This window comes from Aphis gossypii, chromosome 2 (assembly GCF_020184175.1).
Source record: "Aphis gossypii isolate Hap1 chromosome 2, ASM2018417v2, whole genome shotgun sequence".
Taxonomy (NCBI): Eukaryota; Metazoa; Arthropoda; class Insecta; order Hemiptera; family Aphididae; genus Aphis; species Aphis gossypii.
In genome coordinates, this window is record NC_065531.1 from 47,461,988 (window position 1) to 47,483,870 (window position 21,883).

A 21,883-nucleotide genomic window follows, 5' to 3' on the forward strand; every position below is an offset into this window, starting at 1 on the left:
GGAAGAGCAAATTTAGTGTTGACCGTGAGTCCAAGAGGCTGTGACTATTATTGTACGTATTCAAATCTTACAGGTGCGCCATGTCGGGCTATACTTTGTATCCATGGTGCTAAAGATAATAAAATAATATGATAGAAGATATATTACAGTATTTTAATATTTTATACTGAATAAATAGGAAGACTATTCTGTCATGTGTTTGTCATATACGGGCCTTGAGAATTTTAAATCAATTAACATTTTTAGTTAGATTAAAAATATATATGGACATCTTATAACTCATTATATTATAAAATGTGCATTGGAATAATGTGTGCACTGCCAATAATTAAAAACAACTATGTGTAAATTTAAGTATAAAAATTATACTATTACCTATGTTAAATTCGATTTTTTTTAACCAACAAGTCGCATCATTAAATCGGACGAGTATAAGTTATACATATATGTATTCAGATTTTTAATTCGTATTTCATACATCATTATTCGTTTGTATATTACCTACACGCGCGTGCAATTTGATTATTTTTGGAGACCGATAAAGAAATCATCAGACCACTGATGACGTATTATCATTTATATCATACGAATAATATGTTACAATAGACATGTTCTACTCGAATTATTTTTTATTAATTAATAATTCTAAATAATGTTTTTTAAATGATATGCTGGTTTTCGATAAATAACCGTCGTCCGTCGTAATGATTGTATTATAATTCCGATTTTTATCATTTATAATAGTTGGGCACGTATGTACCTGTACCATATTATTGTTAATATGCTGAAATATTAGTTGTGCACATGCAGTAAACCGGTGGTATAATGATGTGTGTCGGTGATTATTAATTTCGGGAAACTTCAGTAAAAACGTTAAGAGGAAACGATCGCTGCACACTACACTATTACGCGCGAGCACTATAGTGTTGATTTATATTATATGATTTATGTAAATCAATTGCGGCGGATATAGCCGTGTATAACAGTAATAATAATATTATATTCATAAAACGTATTGTATTCGGTGAAAATTATGACGAACCTGAATACGTGAAATCGACCATGACCAATCGACCATACCCCCATGTAATTAAACGGCCACTGTGTGCGATTACTTTATTATTATTATTATTATTTTTTTTTTTGCCGAAAATCAAAAACCAAAGAGAAAAAAAAACGAAAAAGTGAAAACAGGAAAAGACTCATACCCACATAATAGTCATCATATTAAACATAATATTATTATTATCGTATACCATTTTAAATGCCTCCGCATATAACGATCATCAAATGTGATGTTCACCGACTTGAGTAAAGCGAGTTGTCAAAAACAGAAGCAAAGTCTTAGAACGAAGATTCGTTTTCAAATCGAATTCGCAATCGGATTACCGACGAACGTCGAATTGTAAATATTGTAATGCACTAAATGTTTTATTCTGGACGCTCCGTGTAGGCTGTTGTAGCCATGCGAACGCGACGTTATGTATTTTGGTTCTGTATATTTTGACGATTATACGCATTGACGAATTGTGTACACAATATAATATGTTATCAAAAACAGGCTGCAATAACCGTTTCCAAACATATATTAAATTATACTTTAATAGATATCGTAAATTTGTGACATTTAGTATCATATATTTATGATATTATGATATTTTATTGTAGAACGTACAGATACATGTTATTTATATTATAATATATATATTTTCCCATTTGATGAAAGTATAAAGTTTTTTTATGACTAAAAGCTGGACACAAAAAAAGAAGGACAAAGCATACAATTTGGCACCATAATTCATATTTTATTATATTGGTTACTACCACAATTTTATTACACATGGTATTAAGCGCGAAGACACACCGTCCTGACCAGTTTGGACTACTTCAAGATCAGTGACCGGGGAACGAGTTTGGTCAGCAAGAAAAAGGAAATTAAATTTTAAAAAGCCGTTTGACGTACCTATATTTGTAAAAAAAAAACTCGAAATAGTAACTAGGTATTGCATTTGCGCAGAATTTACCGAAATTCAAATTAAATCGTAAAAATCATACATTACCATATAATTATACGTTTTGGACAAAATTCTATAATATGGTCGTCTCGTTTCGTATAGATTGAGAGGTTTAAATCATTTACTAGGTACACGGTAGCGGTTTATACGCATGCTTTTGTAGTATAATCTAATCGGGTCGGGTCAAATGTAAATTTACTCTGACTAATGACCAAGAAAGTCCATCCACTTGGGTGCTGCACTGACATATATTATTGACTGTACCTATTATGTTGTAGCTATTAGTATAACATATTAACATGAAATACATGATAAGTAAAAAAAATATGTATTCGTTTAAATATAATATATTAGATTTAACTTAAAATGTGCTGTTTGCAACAGCAAATTTTGATAACATAATCTCTCGTCGGGACAGACGAGACTGATTCAAGGTTCGTGATAGTATTATTTTGTCACGGTTGGAAAACGTTCTCTGAAGAAAATTATTGAGTAAAAAATAAAAATATGAAATTAAAATGGATTATATGTAGGTAATACACGTGTAGTATATTATTGAAAATATTGCGTGAAAAATTTACCTTATTATATTGATTAAATATCAATCAAAAAAGTGATTACAGTTTACGTTTTTAGTATAAACGCAAAATGCAATATGCAAAATGATTACATTTCCGTAAGATATTTTATAGATATTCGATTGGAAATTCGAACAAGGTCATCAAATCATCACGTCTGCAAGCGAGTATTATATTTTAAAGGTAATCACGAATTTTTATAACTGCAATTTTAGCAATAAATGATTATTGTAGCCGTTGGTTTTTAATTTGATGCGTTTAATTTTATTTTGTTCACGGTGTAAAATAGTAATAAGAATATTTTAACACGTCTCGTTTGTTTCAGTAAGTTTAGTTGTTTTAAGTAAAAAAATATTAATTTTAAGACCACAAACGTTCATTAATTATTACATTTATGCGAATTTATGTATAAATTATAATTATTATTAAATGTTTATTGTATTTTTTTAAAGAAGCATAAAATTTGTACGATATGAGGTATTAACTGAATTTATAATTTTTCAAATGTTAATATGTATTCCCGATTATTCTTATCGCCGACACAGAGTACATGAAAATATTTAACGACACCTCAATTAGTCAATTAGCTATAAACTATATACCTTAATAGCTACGATATTACGCTCAACAGTATATTGCGTGCTAGTTTTAACAAATGTCATCGTCCTTCACTATATTTTCACCGCGTTCATCGTTGAAGAATCACATTATTGTTATATTGTTATGATTATTATTTATTTTATATAATATATTTTCATAGATTTTTTTCACTAAATCAATTTATCAATTAGTGAAACAATCCAGTTTCGTTTTTCAATTTCAACGTTACTCTTAATTTTAAATTGTTTTTCATTTTCTCTAACACGTACTGGGATTAAAATGTAGATAACAATAATGACATCATTGTATTAAAAATCTTATACTTCAACAGTTCAACAAGTTGCAACTTGTAACTTGCTAAACACGTATTAACGCGTTATATACTAAACACTGTAGATAAAACCTAATTAAAAGGTTTTTTTTTTTTAATATTTAGTTTAATTACAGTATAAAATGATAATTCATTTAGTTCTGACAATAGGCTATGACTTTCACTTTGAGCTAAATACGTTGATAGAGCGTATGTAGTTACACAAATTGATTTGGTTTTAATAATTTCGTGGTTTTTTTTAGATAGGTAGGTATCTCTTTAATTCGTATATTAGCTAAAACGATGTTTTTTAAACACCGGTTAAGGTCACTTAATTAAATATTTTCAAATGTGTTTCTTATTCTTCGCAGACTTCTCCGAGACAACCTTTGGCCTCAGAATAGAGACGTTCCGGCCAATTGCTTTCTATCCTTCAAATTGTGCGGCGCAAAAACCGCCATCGCGGCCATAACTAGTGACCCGAACTGGTGTTTTAAATTTTTAATTGAAAAAAACCTACAGTTAAAAACGATATTATTAATACTATTAATGAAAGTCCCACACGTTGTCGGTTGATATAATATAAAACTATGTACAGAATATAATAATATTATTACATACATAACAATTTAGATTACAATATTAGTATTACAGTGGGCAACACGTGACACGACTCACGACCCTTGATTATTATGTTGTGTGACAGTAATTGAGAACTTAGTTTAAATATAAATAGCAGTTTAGGTTGTGCCATTTGTTCACGTCGACGATAATACTTATGTTACAAGGCCCATAAATATTATATCAAGTTATGGCTATAATAATATTGTGTACATCGAGAGTCATTATTGATCGAGTATAACATGATAAATTCTATATAATAATATAATACGCGAATATTATGTAAGTATAATCGTTTGATAGCCGGTAGTAATAATAAACTATCTATAAACATTAAAACAGCTCATTCTGAGGATAAAACGAGCTGGAAATTATATTCGTTACACAATAAAATTGTTTTACTAGTCGATGTTTTTTTATAAACTTATAACACTATATTGACTTTGTTCTTTCGTTTGGAAAACTTATCGATTTCATTATTGTTGATCGATATCATAAAATTAATAATTAACACGTTATGATAAAACGTTATACTATTATGTTCAAATAGCGATCAATTAAAATGCGTACCGACTGTTGTTAAAATTTAAAAACATTAAAATATTGAAACATTATGACGATGCTCGGTTTAATACGGAGTTACAAATGATCACATATTAAAAATATGTAATTAGAACATTAAAATAATATAAGTATGAATACGTGATCCTTTATAATATCATGCCAGAATAATCTCAACAATAATATTATACACCATATATCATTCATATTGATTATATAATTACTATAGACGCATTATCCCGTATTTGTAAAGCAAAATGGAATTCTGTTTAATTGTTGTGGTTATTATATAAACACATATTATATGAATAAGAAATATATATATTTATGACGTCAACAACAAAATTAATATTTTAAATTTGTATTCACTTTAGTATTTAAATTGAAATATTTATTAAAATCAAACAATTTAAACGTACGATTATGCACATTTTCGATTTTTCATTCTGAAAACGTTTGACATTGACCGAATTGATAGATAATCAAACCAAGAAAGATCGCTCTTTGAATTTTAATTAGTCGTAAAACCATCAAACATTTATGATCACACTATTTTTTATTTATTTGATTATAAACAATGACAAAATTTATTACTTTCACAAAAAAAACCTCAGCTAGTCCATAGTATAAAAATCTATTGTATTAAATTACATTCACTTGTATTTTAGCTTAATTTTTTTAATTCTTAAGAAAAATTATTAGTATAATAGACTAACCAAATCAATCAGATACAACAGCTATAACAACCCTTAGGTAAAATAATTGATATTTTTTTCTACTTAAATACTATTGTTTGAAAACATTTTTTTTTTTTAAATTATTGTTTTAAAATTACTTTTATGGTACTAATATTTATTATAAAGTGCCGAAAGGCTTGACTTTAAAAACAATGTTTTGTTTTCGTATTTTGTGTATAATAAATACAGATGTGGTGTTCGAATAAAATATAATACAATGTTATTATGTTTCCTTATCAGGGTCGTGCCGTTAAGATTTATAGCGCCCGGGGCAAAATTAAAAATATTAGCTCCCTAATACTCTAAAAAAATTTTTGGCGCCCCCTTTAAACAGTTTAAACCATGCGCCTGGGGCACATGTCCCCTAGGCCCCCCACCACACGGCTCTGTTTCTTATAAAACATTGATAGGTATCTCGTCTTTAACAAAAAATCTAATGGTTCTCTATTACTACTCAACCATTGATTAAATATTATATATTAGTATGCATTTTTAATCAATGACTCGACCTATTTTTACTTTTGTCATATTATCGTTTGTTTTACAAACTGCAGCTTATTGTAGTGTAAAGATAATTATTGATACAAAAAATGCGATTTCGATTCAAATAATAAAAACCTTGTACAGCCTCACTTGAATTCCAACGTCTAAATGTTAGGTTATTTGTTAAAAGTTATTGCTTATTATATACCTATTTTTATTTACCGTCAGTTAAAAGCGATATGATGTAATAACAATAATAAAAAAACTCGTGATAGGCATTTTATTTGTTAAAAAAATATTTGGTCCATATTTTTTTTAATCCGTATATACATTTTCAGACTAAAACCATAAAACTACTTCGGTTATTAAAATAGTGAAAACTAAATAGAAATAAAATGTTTAATCGATAATAATATATTATATACGACGCTGTAGTTGTAAGACTTTAACGTAATTTGATTATTCGATAGGTATAATATACCAACGTTCGTCTGTATGATGTTTTAAAATTTTTATACATTAGTAGTGTGTACCAAATATTTAGCATGCGTATTAACAATACCTAAAATAAATTAAACGAGCATAAAATATTTATTTTGAATAGTATTTTGTTCACGCATCGTTTATAATCATGTTAGGTATCTTATTTAGAATAATTCTTTTTGTTTGTTCTTTTTTTTCCAGTCCGTAATTTTATAATTTGAGTGTAATTATACTGTACATCGCGGGTTTCGACATACTAAAATAATACAAAACATACGAATATAATATGCGGAATTGTTTGGCAAAGAACAAACGATGGGTACATGCTGTGCCTATGCATTCACGTACGATAATAATTGTTTGGATTTAAATATTCATAAAAGACCTTGGTCTGTTCCATGGTCCTGAAACAACAAGCCTCACGGTCACGAGGTAAATAATATAATATTGTAAAGTCTTCTGCGAACCCGAACCTCCTGGACATGGTCCAAATGTCTCTCATCTTATCGCAATCTCGCGAGAAAACCGGATTCATCGTACTCGTTTAATTCGACCCTACATTAGAATATTGCAGAGTTCTAACGATACATAAATACAATAAATAATAATAATCGGTCAACGACACGAACACAATTTACCTCATTTATCATTGGCTATAGATTCGTATCCACAAACTTAACACAACGTCCGGACAGCTATAACACTGCTACAGAGAATTAAAATTGAAATTGATATATCGAAACTGTTTTGCACACGATCACGATTTCAGTCTTACACATTACAAGCACCGCGCTGTAGTTATTTTGTATGGATGCGTTTCGGATACTTTTACGTCATACTGTTTGGAATATGTCAATATATAACAACATATTATGTCCAATGTTAATACATAATAGTTAATTAATGTCGCTGTTAAATGTTTTACAGGAAGTTATAATATAATCACAATACCGTAGGTAAGTAGAGGTAGTGACTATATAGTGATATAGAGGTACTTCTAACCACTATGTTATTACCAATTATTATCAAAAAAAAAAACTTGTGAAAAATTTCGATGATTATAACGTTCATTTAAAGTTATCACATATAAATATAAAAATACAGAGTATGACAAAAAATAAAAATAACATATTTTCCAATTTTAACAATAGAATGCAACAATGCGATTTTTATTAAATTATGATGTTTTTGTCGTTGATACAATAAAATATACAATCTAATTTCAATGATAAGAGTATAAAATATGAGACAAATAATATTTGTTGAACGATTTCTTTCCGATTCCCAGCTAGGGTAACTAATAAAAGAGATTTGAATCCACATTAACTTAATATACCTAATGAAAAAAAAAATACGAAAGTACGTTTAAGTTGACATTTACTTTTTATTCTCGACCGTGTAGGTTGTAACAAATAACGAGATTAGACAGCCTACAATACACGATTTTCATTGTATTGATTTTATATTAATATATTTGGTATATGATCGAAATAAACAGTTTTAATCACTTTCTCTTCCACTCATTCAAGTCAAAAATATGAAGAACCTATAAGGACGTCTGATGTATGTGTTTTGTTATAATTTTTTTTTTTATATATATACAAATATATAGTAATATTAACAATATAACCAATAACCAGAGGCTTTCTCTAAACTCTCGCTATCCGCGGCAAATTCTTTTAATAATATTATACACATGAGCATAATATTGTTTAAAATTAAATTTATTAGAAAAACCGATCTAATCACTCGTTATATTATATTGTTAAACGACGATTATGAACGTCTATTTACGATCGATCTCTATAATATACATATCACATTATGCCATAGTTATATAAGCGTTGTGGGTTTCTACGATAACAATACATACACGTGAAATAACGACGCGAATTGCAGTGATATAATACCGCCGGTGTCGTTTATGATGACTTTGCGTTAATTCATCAGCTGAATTTTTTAGAGCTCATCGTCTGAAACTATCACTACCTACCTATATAACAATATGACATCATTGAAAGTGCACAGCAACCTATTATCGTTGGAGTAAATTGCGGTGTTGTAATCATAATATTGAAAACCAATCAGTTTTAAAATCAGTTGTCTCGAATTTGTTTAAGTCTATCGAGTAACGTAACATAACGTCTCCCGCGTTTAGTTAAATCGAAACAGTAAACGAACACCAAAATATGGATCATTATAAAATATCCTTTTTTCTAGCCATACTATTTTCTGGCAATCACTGAAAACAAAACACTATAGACAATTGATAATATCGTATTTGTGTTAGAGTTAATATTGTCTAACACTTTAACATATAGGGGATACCTTGGAATAATGGAATGATGGATATTGTTCTGGGGAAAAAGTTTATAAAATGCTTATAATATACTTTGCACTGCTGAGTGAACTTGGCGTTCAATGTTATACAGAGATACATTTTACTGGCTGTATCCACGTGATGTTGTCGTTAGACGTTATTCCTGTCGATGTCGACACGTGCGATTAATACAACGTTCGTAGGTAACACATATATATAGTATACTGTTTCGGTAATGTAGGTTAGCAGGTTTCGATACGAATGTTGTATATTATACTTACACTTACGCTTCTGTGCAGTTCGTATTTAAATTTCCATTAGTGTAAAACTTTTAGAAAGCATATTATTAGTGTTGCATATCTCGAGAAAATACGCGTAAAATAGATAAAACAAAATCCATCATATCGCGCGGCGTTTTTCATGTTCCATATGTGTTAAGTAGATAATATTATAATATATCATGTTATTCTTTCGAAATGCAAAACAAGTAAACCGCAACGTCGTGCCAGATGCAAAATATCGAAAGTTTTGTCAGTAGGTGCCTTTTATATATATTATTAGGTATATTATGTTATACAGGTAAGTACTATAATAGATCATAGACGGATATACATATTATAATAATGAATCCGTATTGATACATTGGCGTCGGATTCGTCACGTTTTTCGTTCGCCCGCGGTCGCTTCTCGTGTACCTACTTCGCGGTACGCCGTGAACGGCGCCAGATTCAATGGCCAAACTTTTTGTGCGTTTTCACGAATGCAAAAATAAATTTAAATATATTAACGTACACCGCAAGTATATATCATAATATTATACGCATGTCCGTTATTATTATTGTTGTTGTTGTTAAGCGATACGTCTCTATACCCACTTAAGATACTATTTATATAATATAATATAATATTAATTTTGACGCCTCGCCGCCGTGTTGAAAACCACAACGTGAGAAAGTCTCTAGTGCGACGTCTCGACGGCGATTAGATCCACCGCCGACATCTAATTATTCATATATAATATTATTATGTACATCACGCCAGTAATACGCTACATTAATATTGTACGCCGTTCACATGTAGGAACTTTTGAAAGCGAAGGCACACGTATCGCATTAAGTATATTATGTTCCATTAATTTTTTTCCGTAGCCATATTAAATTTCCGGGTGTCTGACTATGAACGTACATTTTATCGTCGAAGAGAGGTCATTTTAGATAATATAATTTAAATGGTTCTACTCGAATGATCAAATCTATACGGAATTATTTAATATACGAGTAAATCAATGAACTATACGAGTTGACAAAGTTTAATTCTTGAAGAAGAACCTGCGATTTATTATATTTGTTCCAACACTCATGATATTTATATTTAATCATTAATTCAGTAAAAAAAAAAATCATCGTGATCAATCTCGGATTGACGAGCTATTTTTGTGCTTAAGTTGTTCGAGAGTATCTATGCCTTATATTATTTTATTATATGTTACAATCTATGGAAACACTAATGCCTGAATAGTATTGTAGAACCTTGCAAAACTACGATCCGATCGTCGATTGTAAAAATCGCTAAGACAATGGCTAAAGTAATAAACGATGATTCTTAGCTCATCAAGATTATTTATCTATATTATATAAATATGTACATGAATCACATGTGGATATTTAAATAGTTCAGAATAAAGTCAAAAACGGTCAAAGTACCGATATGAAATTTAGGGAAATCATGTAACGGCTGTATACTATTATATTCAATAGCTGATAGTCTATTCTTTGACAGTAAAGTTGCGTATAGATTCAGGTCAATAAGCGATTGGAACACATGGTAATTAATGATATGACTATTGTAATGTGTACAATATATCTAAGGTAGGTACTGTGTACCTTGCACGTCAAAATATGACGAATGGAAGTAGTACCTAAGTTTTGTGTACTGTATTTACTGTACTTAGGCTGGCAAAATATTTTATTTTAACCAATTACAGAATTATTATATTTAAATTATAACGGCAATATGTTTCGGACTTTAAATATTTATGTTTTTTTTTTACACATATATTTAATTTTATAATATTTTTATACGTGCGCAGTTTGTTTTACAACCGGTAACTAAGAAAATTGCGAAATGTGAGGCTACAGCTTCATTTAAGACTTATCTATGGTGCGGTATAAAATATATGATAAAGTGCGTTGCGCTGTGAAACCGAATTTTGTAAAATTAACATTTTAATAGTAGTGTGTGATCATCGATAACACGTTTATAAAAATAATATAATAATTATTATGATTTCGTGACTAGAATTGTGGTTTCGGAAAATATGGTAAAACTGCTAAGTCGATTGTTGTACAAATACATCTAATAGGTAATGTGCATACTTACATATTTTCATTATGTACACTTTTTTAGTATTAACATACTTAATTAAGCCAATTGTAAAAATAGAACATATTTATAATAACAAGAGTAAAAAAGAATAATAAATCTTTTAGACCGGCCAACCGAAAAAATCATGCAAAGAAAACTCAAAATAATAATTAGAGATAGAAATATGACTAAAATCGTCAATCCAATATCTAGGTGTTTATAATATATGTCCCATGTAATAAGATGCACAATTGCGGGGGAGAAAAACATGACAAGGCTTACTAAAAAATTGATCCACATACCTATGATATATGATGTGTTTTTAGTATAGAAATTAAAAAATGTATCGGTAAAATGATATTAAAGGTAGCACATTTGATAATTATTATAAAATAAAACAATTAATATGTACAGCTGATGTTCAACTAAATACATCGCTACTGAGTGACATGTTTATTATTACTACTATTGTGTAACATTGTACAAAATGAAATTATCTTTAAAATAATACGATTTATGTAACTATATATTAAACATTGATCAAATAAAAAGTTACATACTGTAAAAAAAAAAATCAAATAATTCGACGTGAAAAAGTGTGGAAAGTTAAAAATTGTTTTTACTTTCCTGAAAAAAAAAAATGAAGAAAGAGTGGTTTTTAATAGAACGTCCACTAGATTCAGTTTTTTATGTTTTCATTTTAAATTGTCAAGATTAATTGTTTTCATAGTCGGATAATAAAAAAAATTTTTTTTTAAAAATTACCTACCTACATGAACTCGACGATAAACATAATTTTAAGAGTATTTTTTTTTTGTTTTGAACCTTACTACCGTAACCTGATCCAACTTTTAAGAGCGATGTTGTGATGAAGTGATTTTTTATACTTTTGTTATATTATTCACGTCGCATTTAACGTAGCGACTCATGAAGCTTTAGTCATCGGCCACCCCGAAAGTATAATAGTATACACGACACGCATTGACACAAGGGCATACCTATATATATACATTTTATGTTTAACTAAGTATAAAGGCACATTGATATATTATAAAATGGTTATATTTATATATCTTCTGTATCCTGAACTTAAAAACTTATATGATAATATTATACGCAATTCGAAAATACGTAATGAAAATTAATAATTCTGTTTTTGATACGTAAAAACAAACTAGCCTCACAATCCGTATACCGGTATAATATTTTTAATCGTTAAAGTTAGATTAAATATTAAGTAATATTTAATATTAAATACTGTTTTACATTGATACAAAATATCAATACAATTATTTTATCTTTACAATTGCAATAGATTATTAAAAATTAAATATGGGGTTTAAGTATGAAATGTATTATTAGCTACAAGATGAAAATTTCAAATCCAATTATCTAATTCTTAAACTAAGCAGTTTTCAACCGGGTAAATTACAAATTTACCACTGTATTGAACATTAATATATTAACTCCACAAAATTTGAGCAAAAATCATCAAACGTACACAACAAAAAATAGTAAAATAGAGAAATAGTAAATATTATGTCCTTAATGTATAATAAATAAATAAATAAATCTGTAAATAAGTGGTTACTACAAATGGTAAGTAACTTAAGACTAGCCAGCAATAAATCTTGAAAGCAAAAAAAAAATCATGCGAGTGCAACAGAGTTTGAGCTCTAGTTATAATGATATAATATACTACCCACTTAAATATTATAATGCAACTACAAATTATTAAAAATATATATATATTTACTTGATCACTATGGTTGGTTGATTGGTCATTTTGAATGCTGAAGGTGTTATGTAATGCGGTTATCTGTGTCGTCGGATTCCACGCTACCTATTGATAATAATATTATAATGTTTAACAATTGAATATAATATTATACCAACAACAAAATAGCAATAATGATTATAATTGTACGATGACACTCGGTCTTTGCCCGACCGTTAGTAAACACAGCCGGGCCAGCCGTGAGTTTTGCAAATTATTCGAATTTTTTTGGAAAAACCGCAAATTCAGATCTCGACCGGCGTCGGCGTGCACAGCATCATCGGGCATAGATAATGTTATATGTCGTATTATATATTATATATTATCTACACTCAATGATTATTATTAATATTATGATTTTTTTTTTTTTTTACTTAAATATCGTTACACACCTCCAAAAATAATCGAAAAATACGAGTCTAGGAAAAATATTTTCACAATAATAGTATACAGTGGCTTCGTGCACCGGCGGCGGCGGTGGCGCGTCGAAAGCGGAGCGCGTGATGTCGCGTAGTTGGTGCAGCGTTATGTTATATATAGGTACTGCGTCCGACGGCCGGCGTGACGAGAGTGACGGCCCGAGAGACTGCGACGACGGACTACGGACGCGGCGCGGTCGTGTCGCGACGGTGCAATGGCAGCGGGAGAGCGTACAACTCGTATTATATAAAATTTTCGTCGCATTTGATCGTTTTTTTACGCGCCTCTTCCGCAGACGTGGCCGCACCTGAAACTTTCGGGTCCAAAACGCCTACCCCCCCTCAACGACGCGCCCCACTCCAAGGACACCGCGTCCACCGACCGATAAATACGTTACGTTATATGTTATTATTGTATGCGAGATGTTTCGTATTATCGGAGTAGTAGTTACTAGTAGTTACTATGTATAATTTTTATGGTGGTGGGAGTGTAAAGGGTGCGATTTTAATACCCATTTAAATCGGCCATTAAAAAAGATAAAAAAAAAAAATAAAAAAAAAAAATTTCCGTTCTAAAATAGTGAACTTTGTAGGTGCGTTATTAATTAATATGTTTTAATTTTACAGGTGAATAATGATATTTTTCTTGTTATGATTAATGTTGTACGGTGAAAACTGTAATAGGTATATATGAAACAAATTTTTCGGAAGCTATACCTATCAATATACAGGTTTATAGATATGATCTAAAGACTTAACTCTTAAATAAACATCTATGCATGAGAATTTATAGTAATAAAACATTTTGAAATGTTACACTGCAGATAGTAATTATTATAATTATTATATTTATATAAATAATAATTGTTCAGAGAAATATACTTGAAATTGTTTCAAAAACTTGTTTTTATATGCACATAACTGTATAAATGTTTGTACACATAACTTAAAAATAAATTTGAAAAAAATTGTTGATCAATTGAAATGTGTGGCTATATTGGCTACGTCACTCATCATTTCAATGGGTACCTACATCTATACGACCTTGGTATACCAAGCCTGGGATCTATGGTCTTTATAGTCCAGGGCCCGGGGATGTCAAACCTATTGTTTGTTTTCAAATTTTAAGGACACTTGAAAATATTTTTTTTCCGTTGTTGAATCATGCACTTCAAAACATATAGTTACTAGTTTTGAAAGTTTAAAACTCTTTTAGGAAAAATTTGTTCATTCTATACAGTATATTCAATATTTGTGAACATTTATTTTAGATAATCATACGATTAAATCAAAATATCGAAATACATTGATGGATGAAGTTTATATGCTCTCAGAGTTTCATTAAAACCAACAAAATATATACATATAAATCGATAATATTAAAAACATACCTAATGATAAATAAGTGTAAAAATCATAAAAAATAGTATCTTGTAATGGGAATAGGGAAATTCATTTATGTCAATTAAAATGATGATTTTATAAAAATATTCTTATATACTGTATTATGCTTGTAAATTGTCTAGTCAACTCAAAACATTTTTTTAAATACCTTATAAATATCTTCAAACATGTTATAGGTAAATAACACGAGTCACTTTTTAAAGCTCTATGAAGATATACAATTTTAGAATGTGAAAAGAAAAATGTGTCCAATATGTCCATAGGCCATACTATGTGTTGACGCCCAAATAATATGAGATGCGAATAACGCAGACTAGTACGCGATAACCGGCCGTCCGACACACACACACACACACACACACACTCGCATGCCGTCCGCTATATTTGTTTTACTTTTTCTATTGTATTTATGTTATCTTCGTTTGTTAATTATTGTTATATTATTTCGTCGTTTGTGAATTATTATATAATAATATAGCAATTACGCGATCGCGGTATCGTCCGTTTAATATTATAATTAAGTTAGTCTTCTCTCCAGCGTTAACGGAATAACGCCCTCGTCGTGCGCTAATCGCCGCGTTGTTTATTATTATATCATACGTTATATGTTGTGGCGCGAATCGCCACTTATTTTATTATATTGCAGGCGCAAATCGCCACTTATTTTATTATATTGCAGGCGCAAATCGCCACTTATTTTATTATATTACAGGCGCAAATCGCCACTTGTTATTTATATTATATTACAGGCGCAAATCGCCATTCTTTATACCTAAAATTATTTGTTACCTATCTATATCGTTTATTTTTTAGTGTATTATATTTAAATTGTTTCGTGTGTGTGTGTGTGCAATTATTATATAGGTGTTTTTAGGTAGCGGCTGGCCAGCAGTGCACCGACAAGTCTGTGAGTTATTATTACTATTATTTTTATACATATTATTTTATTATTGGTTGTGCCAAACCGGCAATCTTTATATTACATTTTTATATATATTTTTACTTGTTGGGCCAAAAGGGCCGTAAATTTTATTACTATATTATAGCCTTTACCATACCTCTAATTTGAGTTACCATTTATTTATTATTGAGTTACCTATCCGTCTAGCATATAAGTTCATACACACACACAATAATACACACTTACACACACCACTTCACACTAGCACTCTTTGGTCTTGCTCGGCGACCCCGTCCACTTCCTTAGAGTCGCTATACACACCCACACACACATACACAGGTCGGTCGGTTGTGTGAGTTGTAGCGTACGAAGCATTTGGTGACCGGGCATCACGGGCTATTATTGTCCGTACCCGGCCCGTACATTTGGTGACCTCGACGTGATATCGTATTATCTAAGAGTTATGCGTAACAATTATTTTCATTGTTATTAATATGTCATAATTATAATTTTCAATTTATACTTTTCGTAGACGAATCAAGAGTATTCGGACGAATTAATCGAATTATTTTACTATATAAAGTTCACCTAAAATAACTAGGTCAACTAAATACCGTTTTAGAACTTATCAATTACTGTTGTATATTTCTTTATTTTGTTGTATTTATTGAGATCTGCGATAATATATTGCTGTATACGTGCGTGTACTCGTGTTTTAGTATTTCGTCGTAATTGTATTAGAGTAAACCAGTATCGTATATTATTTTCATGATGGCTCTCGATGAAGATAATGAAAAACAAATGATCGCATTAAGAAAAAGACGTGGAGTGGTCAAGGCCTCGTTAACACGACTTCGCAACTTTGTTAAAGAGTTTGATCATAATGAACAGTCTATTTCTCTCCTTGAATTTCGACAAGAAGAATTGCCTAATATAAATAAAAAGTTTGACGCAGTTCAATGCGAAATTGAGTTGATTACAGAAGAACCGGAAAAGGAAGAAGAAGAACGAGCGTCATTTGAAGGAAACTACTTTGAGACAAGATCTCAAATGCAAGAAATTATCAACACCCGAAGCTCATCAAGTACTGTAGGCCCTAATGCATCATTTGGATCGTCAAGTAATACAAACCGTGTCAGATTAGCACCTATTCCATTGCCCACGTTTAATGGTGATATTGAAAACTGGGAAGCATTTTATGATGTTTTTTGCGCGTTAGTTCACAATGATGAGGGACTTGCTCCGGCGCAAAAATTATATTATTTAAGATCCTGTTTGACTGGCCCGGCTGTAGATATCGTTAGTTCAATCCCGATGGTCGATGGAAATTATGAGGTGTTTACTGAACGACTCAAGCAGAGATATGACAACAGAAGCCTCGTGATACAGACACACATACGAGCGCTTCTTGATGCCCCTCGCGCAGAGACCGCTTCCATAGAAGCATTACAATTGCTGCACTCACATATTGGATGTCATGTAGCTGCGCTTAAGGCCTTAGGTCAGCCAATAGAACAGTGGGACGCATGGTTAGTTACCATTGTTTTAAGGTGTTTAGACCAGAATACAGCACATGAGTGGCAGCTTCGACAAGAGGACACACAGCTACCCAAGTATATAGACATAGAAAGGTTTTTAGCTAGAAGATGTATTGCATTTGAAAATTCAAGCTCAGAAATACAGTCACGATCTCATAGTCAATTAATGTCAACAGGCCAACACCAAGCAGGCAGTAGACAAAGAAGGTCTGAGAAAACTACTAAAATGGCATTTTTAGCCACTGGAAAAAGTCAAGCTTCAAAATGTCCTTGCTGCACAGGGCTGCATAGGATATACGCGTGTGACAAGTTTAAGGAACTGAGTATAAACGATCGTCTAAATATTATACGAGATACTCGTTTATGTTTTAATTGCTTGTCAGCATATCACACAACGAAAACATGCAAGTCTAATGGCTCATGTGGAGAGTGTGGGTTGAAGCATAATACTCTACTACACTTCTCACAAAGGGTATCCGACGATCAGAAGATTAATAATACAAGTGAAGGAGGATCATCTTCAGCTGGAGCATTATCAGCTACGTCATGGTCCTCAGGGAACCGTTATGCATTTTTAGCCACAGCACAAGTGATAGTTAAGGACAAGAATGGTATGGAATTCAAATGTCGCGCCGTGCTAGACAGCGGCGCTCAGGTGAATTTTATATCCAAAAGGCTACAAAACGTACTCAAGCTATCAGGAGAAAGGGTAGCATTGCCGGTGAGCGGAATCGGGTCAAGTAGGACACAATCGACCACAAGGGTAGATATCAAGGTTTGTTCTCGAGTATCATCATTCCAGGCTAACCTATCATGCTACGTACTACCATCAATTGTCAACACATTATCGTCAAGTATAAAACCCTCAGACGGCTGGGGAATCGCCAAAAATATTCTTTCACAGTTAGCTGACCCTCATTTCGATCAGGCAGGCACCATTGATATGTTAATGGGCGCAGGAATATTTTTTGAGTTATTAGATTCAGAAAGGATTCAACTTCAAGCCGGTAATCTCTCGTTACAATCCACAAAATTAGGCTGGGTTATGACTGGAGAACTTAACATTAATTGCTTAGTAAGTATTGGAGCGTCGTTAGAAGACGAATGGCGAGCAATGAGAGCAGAGCAAGGACTTTTCGGTAGATTATCTAAAGCCAATAAGCGATACATAGAAGAACAAGAAACAGTACAACACTTTGAAGAAACTGCTATCAGGAAGGCCGATGGTCGATTTGTGCTTCGTCTACCTGTTAAGCCAGAAGTTAGCCAGCTAGGAAACAGCATATCTATGGCCACGTCACGCTTCATAAGCGTCGAAAGGAAATTATCACGAGATGAACATTTACGTACTGAGTATGTAAAATTCATGACACAATATTTAGAAACGGGACATATGGAAGAAGTAATTGAAAACAAAATTCCAACATCAAGGCAATTTTACCTACCACACCATGCAATAGTCAAAACATCCAGTCTAACTACAAAGGTACGAGTAGTGTTCGACGCATCAGCTAAGAGCTCATCAGGAATATCTCTAAACGATGTCTTAATGTGTGGTCCGAGTATCCAAGAAGAGTTGTTTTCGATCCTATGTCGGTTTAGAAGCCATCAATTCGTTATCACCGCTGACGTAGAGAAAATGTTTCGACAGGTGGAGGTTGCGGAAGAAGACCGAAACTTGCAGCGTATAGTCTGGAGGGCGACTCCTAGTGAAGTTTTACGGACTTACAGGCTGACAAGAGTTGCATACGGTACAACTTCGGCCTCATTCATGACCACAAAGTGTCTGTCGGTTCTAGCAGAAGAATTCAACAGTCAGTTTCCAGAGGCAGCTAAGGCCGTACAAACAGATTTTTATATGGACGACCTTATGTCTGGGGCACAAACCGAAGAAGAGTGTTTACGTCTCCAGAAGAATATCTTAAGGATATTAGATTCAGCAAAAATGCCATTACGAAAATGGTGTTCTAACTCAAAATCTTTACTCGAACAAATCGACAACACAAATGATGATGAGTTATTTGTGTTAGAATTGGGTGAGGACGACATAATCAAATCGTTAGGCCTAGGTTGGAAGCCAGTGGTAGATATCTTTCAATTTAATGTAGCGATTTCTGGCAAGAATAGTGAAACAACCAAACGTGGTCTCCTGTCCGCTCTAAACAGTATATTTGATCCACTGGGTTTCCTGGCTCCAGTGTTAGTAATAGGAAAAATTTTTCTGCAGCAACTATGGCTTGTGAAAACAGATTGGGATAGTCCATTGTCTGCCGAAATAGTACAAAAGTGGCACCAATACTGGTCAGATATTAACACACTTAAAACGCTGGAAATTCCAAGAAAGGCAGTTGCATGTGCAGGAGTATGGACCGAATTTCACGGTTTCTGTGATGCATCAGAAAATGCCTATGGCGCATGTATTTATGTACGGAGTAAATTGCCAAGCGGAATATGGCAATCAAGATTATTATGTGCATCTACTCGAGTCGCTCCTCTCAAGGGAGCCACGATCCCTAGACTAGAATTGGGGGGAGCACTAATATTGGCTCAATTAGCAATGAAGGTAGCCAATTCATGGAAGGTTGACGTACATAGATTTTATTTGTGGACAGATTCAACCATAGTTTTGGGATGGTTGAATAGCCAATCTATTCGTTTGAAAACCTATGTATCAAACCGCATCTCACAAATCTTAGATATTACCAATACTGAGCAATGGTACTACGTCAGGACATACGATAATCCAGCAGATTTGTTATCGAGAGGTGTGAAGGCACACGCCATAAAAGGCATGGAGATGTGGTGGAGTGGACCAAAATGGCTATCCCATGATCAGGAAGGTTGGATATCCGAACAAGTATCATTGCCAATTGGAGAAGAGTTACCAGAGCAGAAAACCGTACGCTTCGTTCTCTTAACAGGGCAGTCACCGAACAGGCTTGTTGATTCGTGCTCAAGTTGGCAACGCCTACGTCGAGCAACTGCGTGGATGCTACGATTCATTGAATTTATAAAAGCCAAACGTGCCCCACAACTAATACGCTACCTGACTGTTAAGGAGTTAATAGTCGCTGAACAAAGACTAATAATTTATGCTCAAAGGGAAATTTTCATGGAGGAATATGATGCATTATTAAAAAATAAAGGTATCTCTGGTCGAAGCAAATTAAGGTCATTGAACATCAAGTTAAGATATGGCATGATTGTAGTAGGGGGTCGTCTTGATAATGCCGATCTTTCACAAGACCAAAGACAACCAATAATTCTTCCATACAATCACAAGGTTACACAGTTGATATTTTCAGATTGTCACATGAAATTATTACATTGTGGTCCCCAGTTATTATTAGCGGAAATCAGGCAGTTGTATTGGCCACTGTCTGGTAGGCTATTAGCTCGCTCAACAGTTCGAAATTGCGTGAAATGTGTACGGAGCAAACCGACTTTCCAATTCCCAATAATGGCGCCCTTACCAAAGGAAAGAGTACAGTGTTCACGCCCTTTCACGTACACAGGCGTTGACTTTGCAGGACCGTTAATTATCCGTAGCGGTATCAGGGGACGTTCAGGAACAAAGGCTTGGATATCAATTTTCGTGTGTTTTTCTACAAGAGCGGTTCATATAGAGGTAGTCGAAAACTTAACAAGCAAGGCCTTTATAGCGGCTTTAAGGCGATTTGTTGCTAGACGAGGAAAACCCTCTGAATTGTGGAGTGACAACGGAACAAACTTCGTTGGAGCAAATAAAGAATTAACCAACTACACTCAACATCTCGACAAACAATTAGCCAATGAAGGGATTACCTGGCGCTTTAACCCACCATCATCACCTCATTTTGGAGGGTTGTGGGAAGCTGCAGTTAAGAGCGCTAAGCATCATTTGACTAGAACTACCGGGGAGACAAAGCTAACGCTAAGTGAGCTCAGTACACTGCTATGTCAAATTGAAGCCTGCCTCAATTCCCGGCCATTGACACCTATGAGCAGTGACCCCAATGATTTCATGCCACTGACCCCAGCGCACTTCCTACTCGGTGCGCCTGTAACTTCGGTTCCAGAACCCAATTTAAATGGTGAAGAGCCACATATAATGCGACGCTGGAAATTTGTACAGCATCTTCTTCAAACTTTCTGGAAACGATGGCAGATGGAATACTTACCCCAATTACAGATCCGAGGAAAGTGGACATCTGGATGTGCCCAGATAGCCATAGACGATTTAGTAATTGTCAAGGAAGACAACCTACCACCCCTCAAGTGGCACTTAGCACGCGTCATAGAGCTACATCCAGGTCGTGACGGAAACGTAAGGGTTGTATCCATACGTAATTCCAGTGGTAAAATAATGCGTCGGCCAGTTGCGAAATTATGTAGATTGCCTGTCCATGAAAGAGATGTAAACAATGAAAGCCAACTTCCATCGGGGGGGAGGATGTTGACGCCCAAATAATATGAGATGCGAATAACGCAGACTAGTACGCGATAACCGGCCGTCCGACACACACACACACACACACACACACTCGCATGCCGTCCGCTATATTTGTTTTACTTTTTCTATTGTATTTATGTTATCTTCGTTTGTTAATTATTGTTATATTATTTCGTCGTTTGTGAATTATTATATAATAATATAGCAATTACGCGATCGCGGTATCGTCCGTTTAATATTATAATTAAGTTAGTCTTCTCTCCAGCGTTAACGGAATAACGCCCTCGTCGTGCGCTAATCGCCGCGTTGTTTATTATTATATCATACGTTATATGTTGTG

General features: G+C 32.9%; 2 protein-coding genes across 2 annotated transcripts in view; one reads left to right on the forward strand and one right to left on the reverse strand.

Moving 5' to 3' along the window:
- The window catches only part of LOC114132540 (neprilysin-2), a 23,382-nt gene extending 9,881 nt beyond the window's left edge, over window positions 1-13,501 (reverse strand). Inside the window, exons 1-2 of the mRNA XM_027998024.2 lie at window positions 13,242-13,501; window positions 12,829-12,915 (exon numbers count right to left, since the gene is read on the reverse strand). Of these exons, the coding sequence (XP_027853825.2) occupies window positions 12,829-12,857 (29 nt within the window). The 5' untranslated portion in view covers window positions 12,858-12,915; window positions 13,242-13,501. The remainder of the gene's footprint in view (window positions 1-12,828; window positions 12,916-13,241) is intronic.
- Window positions 13,502-16,344: 2,843 nt separating this feature from the next.
- Window positions 16,345-21,561, forward strand: LOC126549815 (uncharacterized). Its single transcript, XM_050200192.1, has one exon. It carries the CDS (start codon window positions 16,345-16,347, stop codon window positions 21,559-21,561), a length of 5,217 nt encoding a protein of 1,738 aa, XP_050056149.1.
- Window positions 21,562-21,883: the final 322 nt, after the last annotated feature.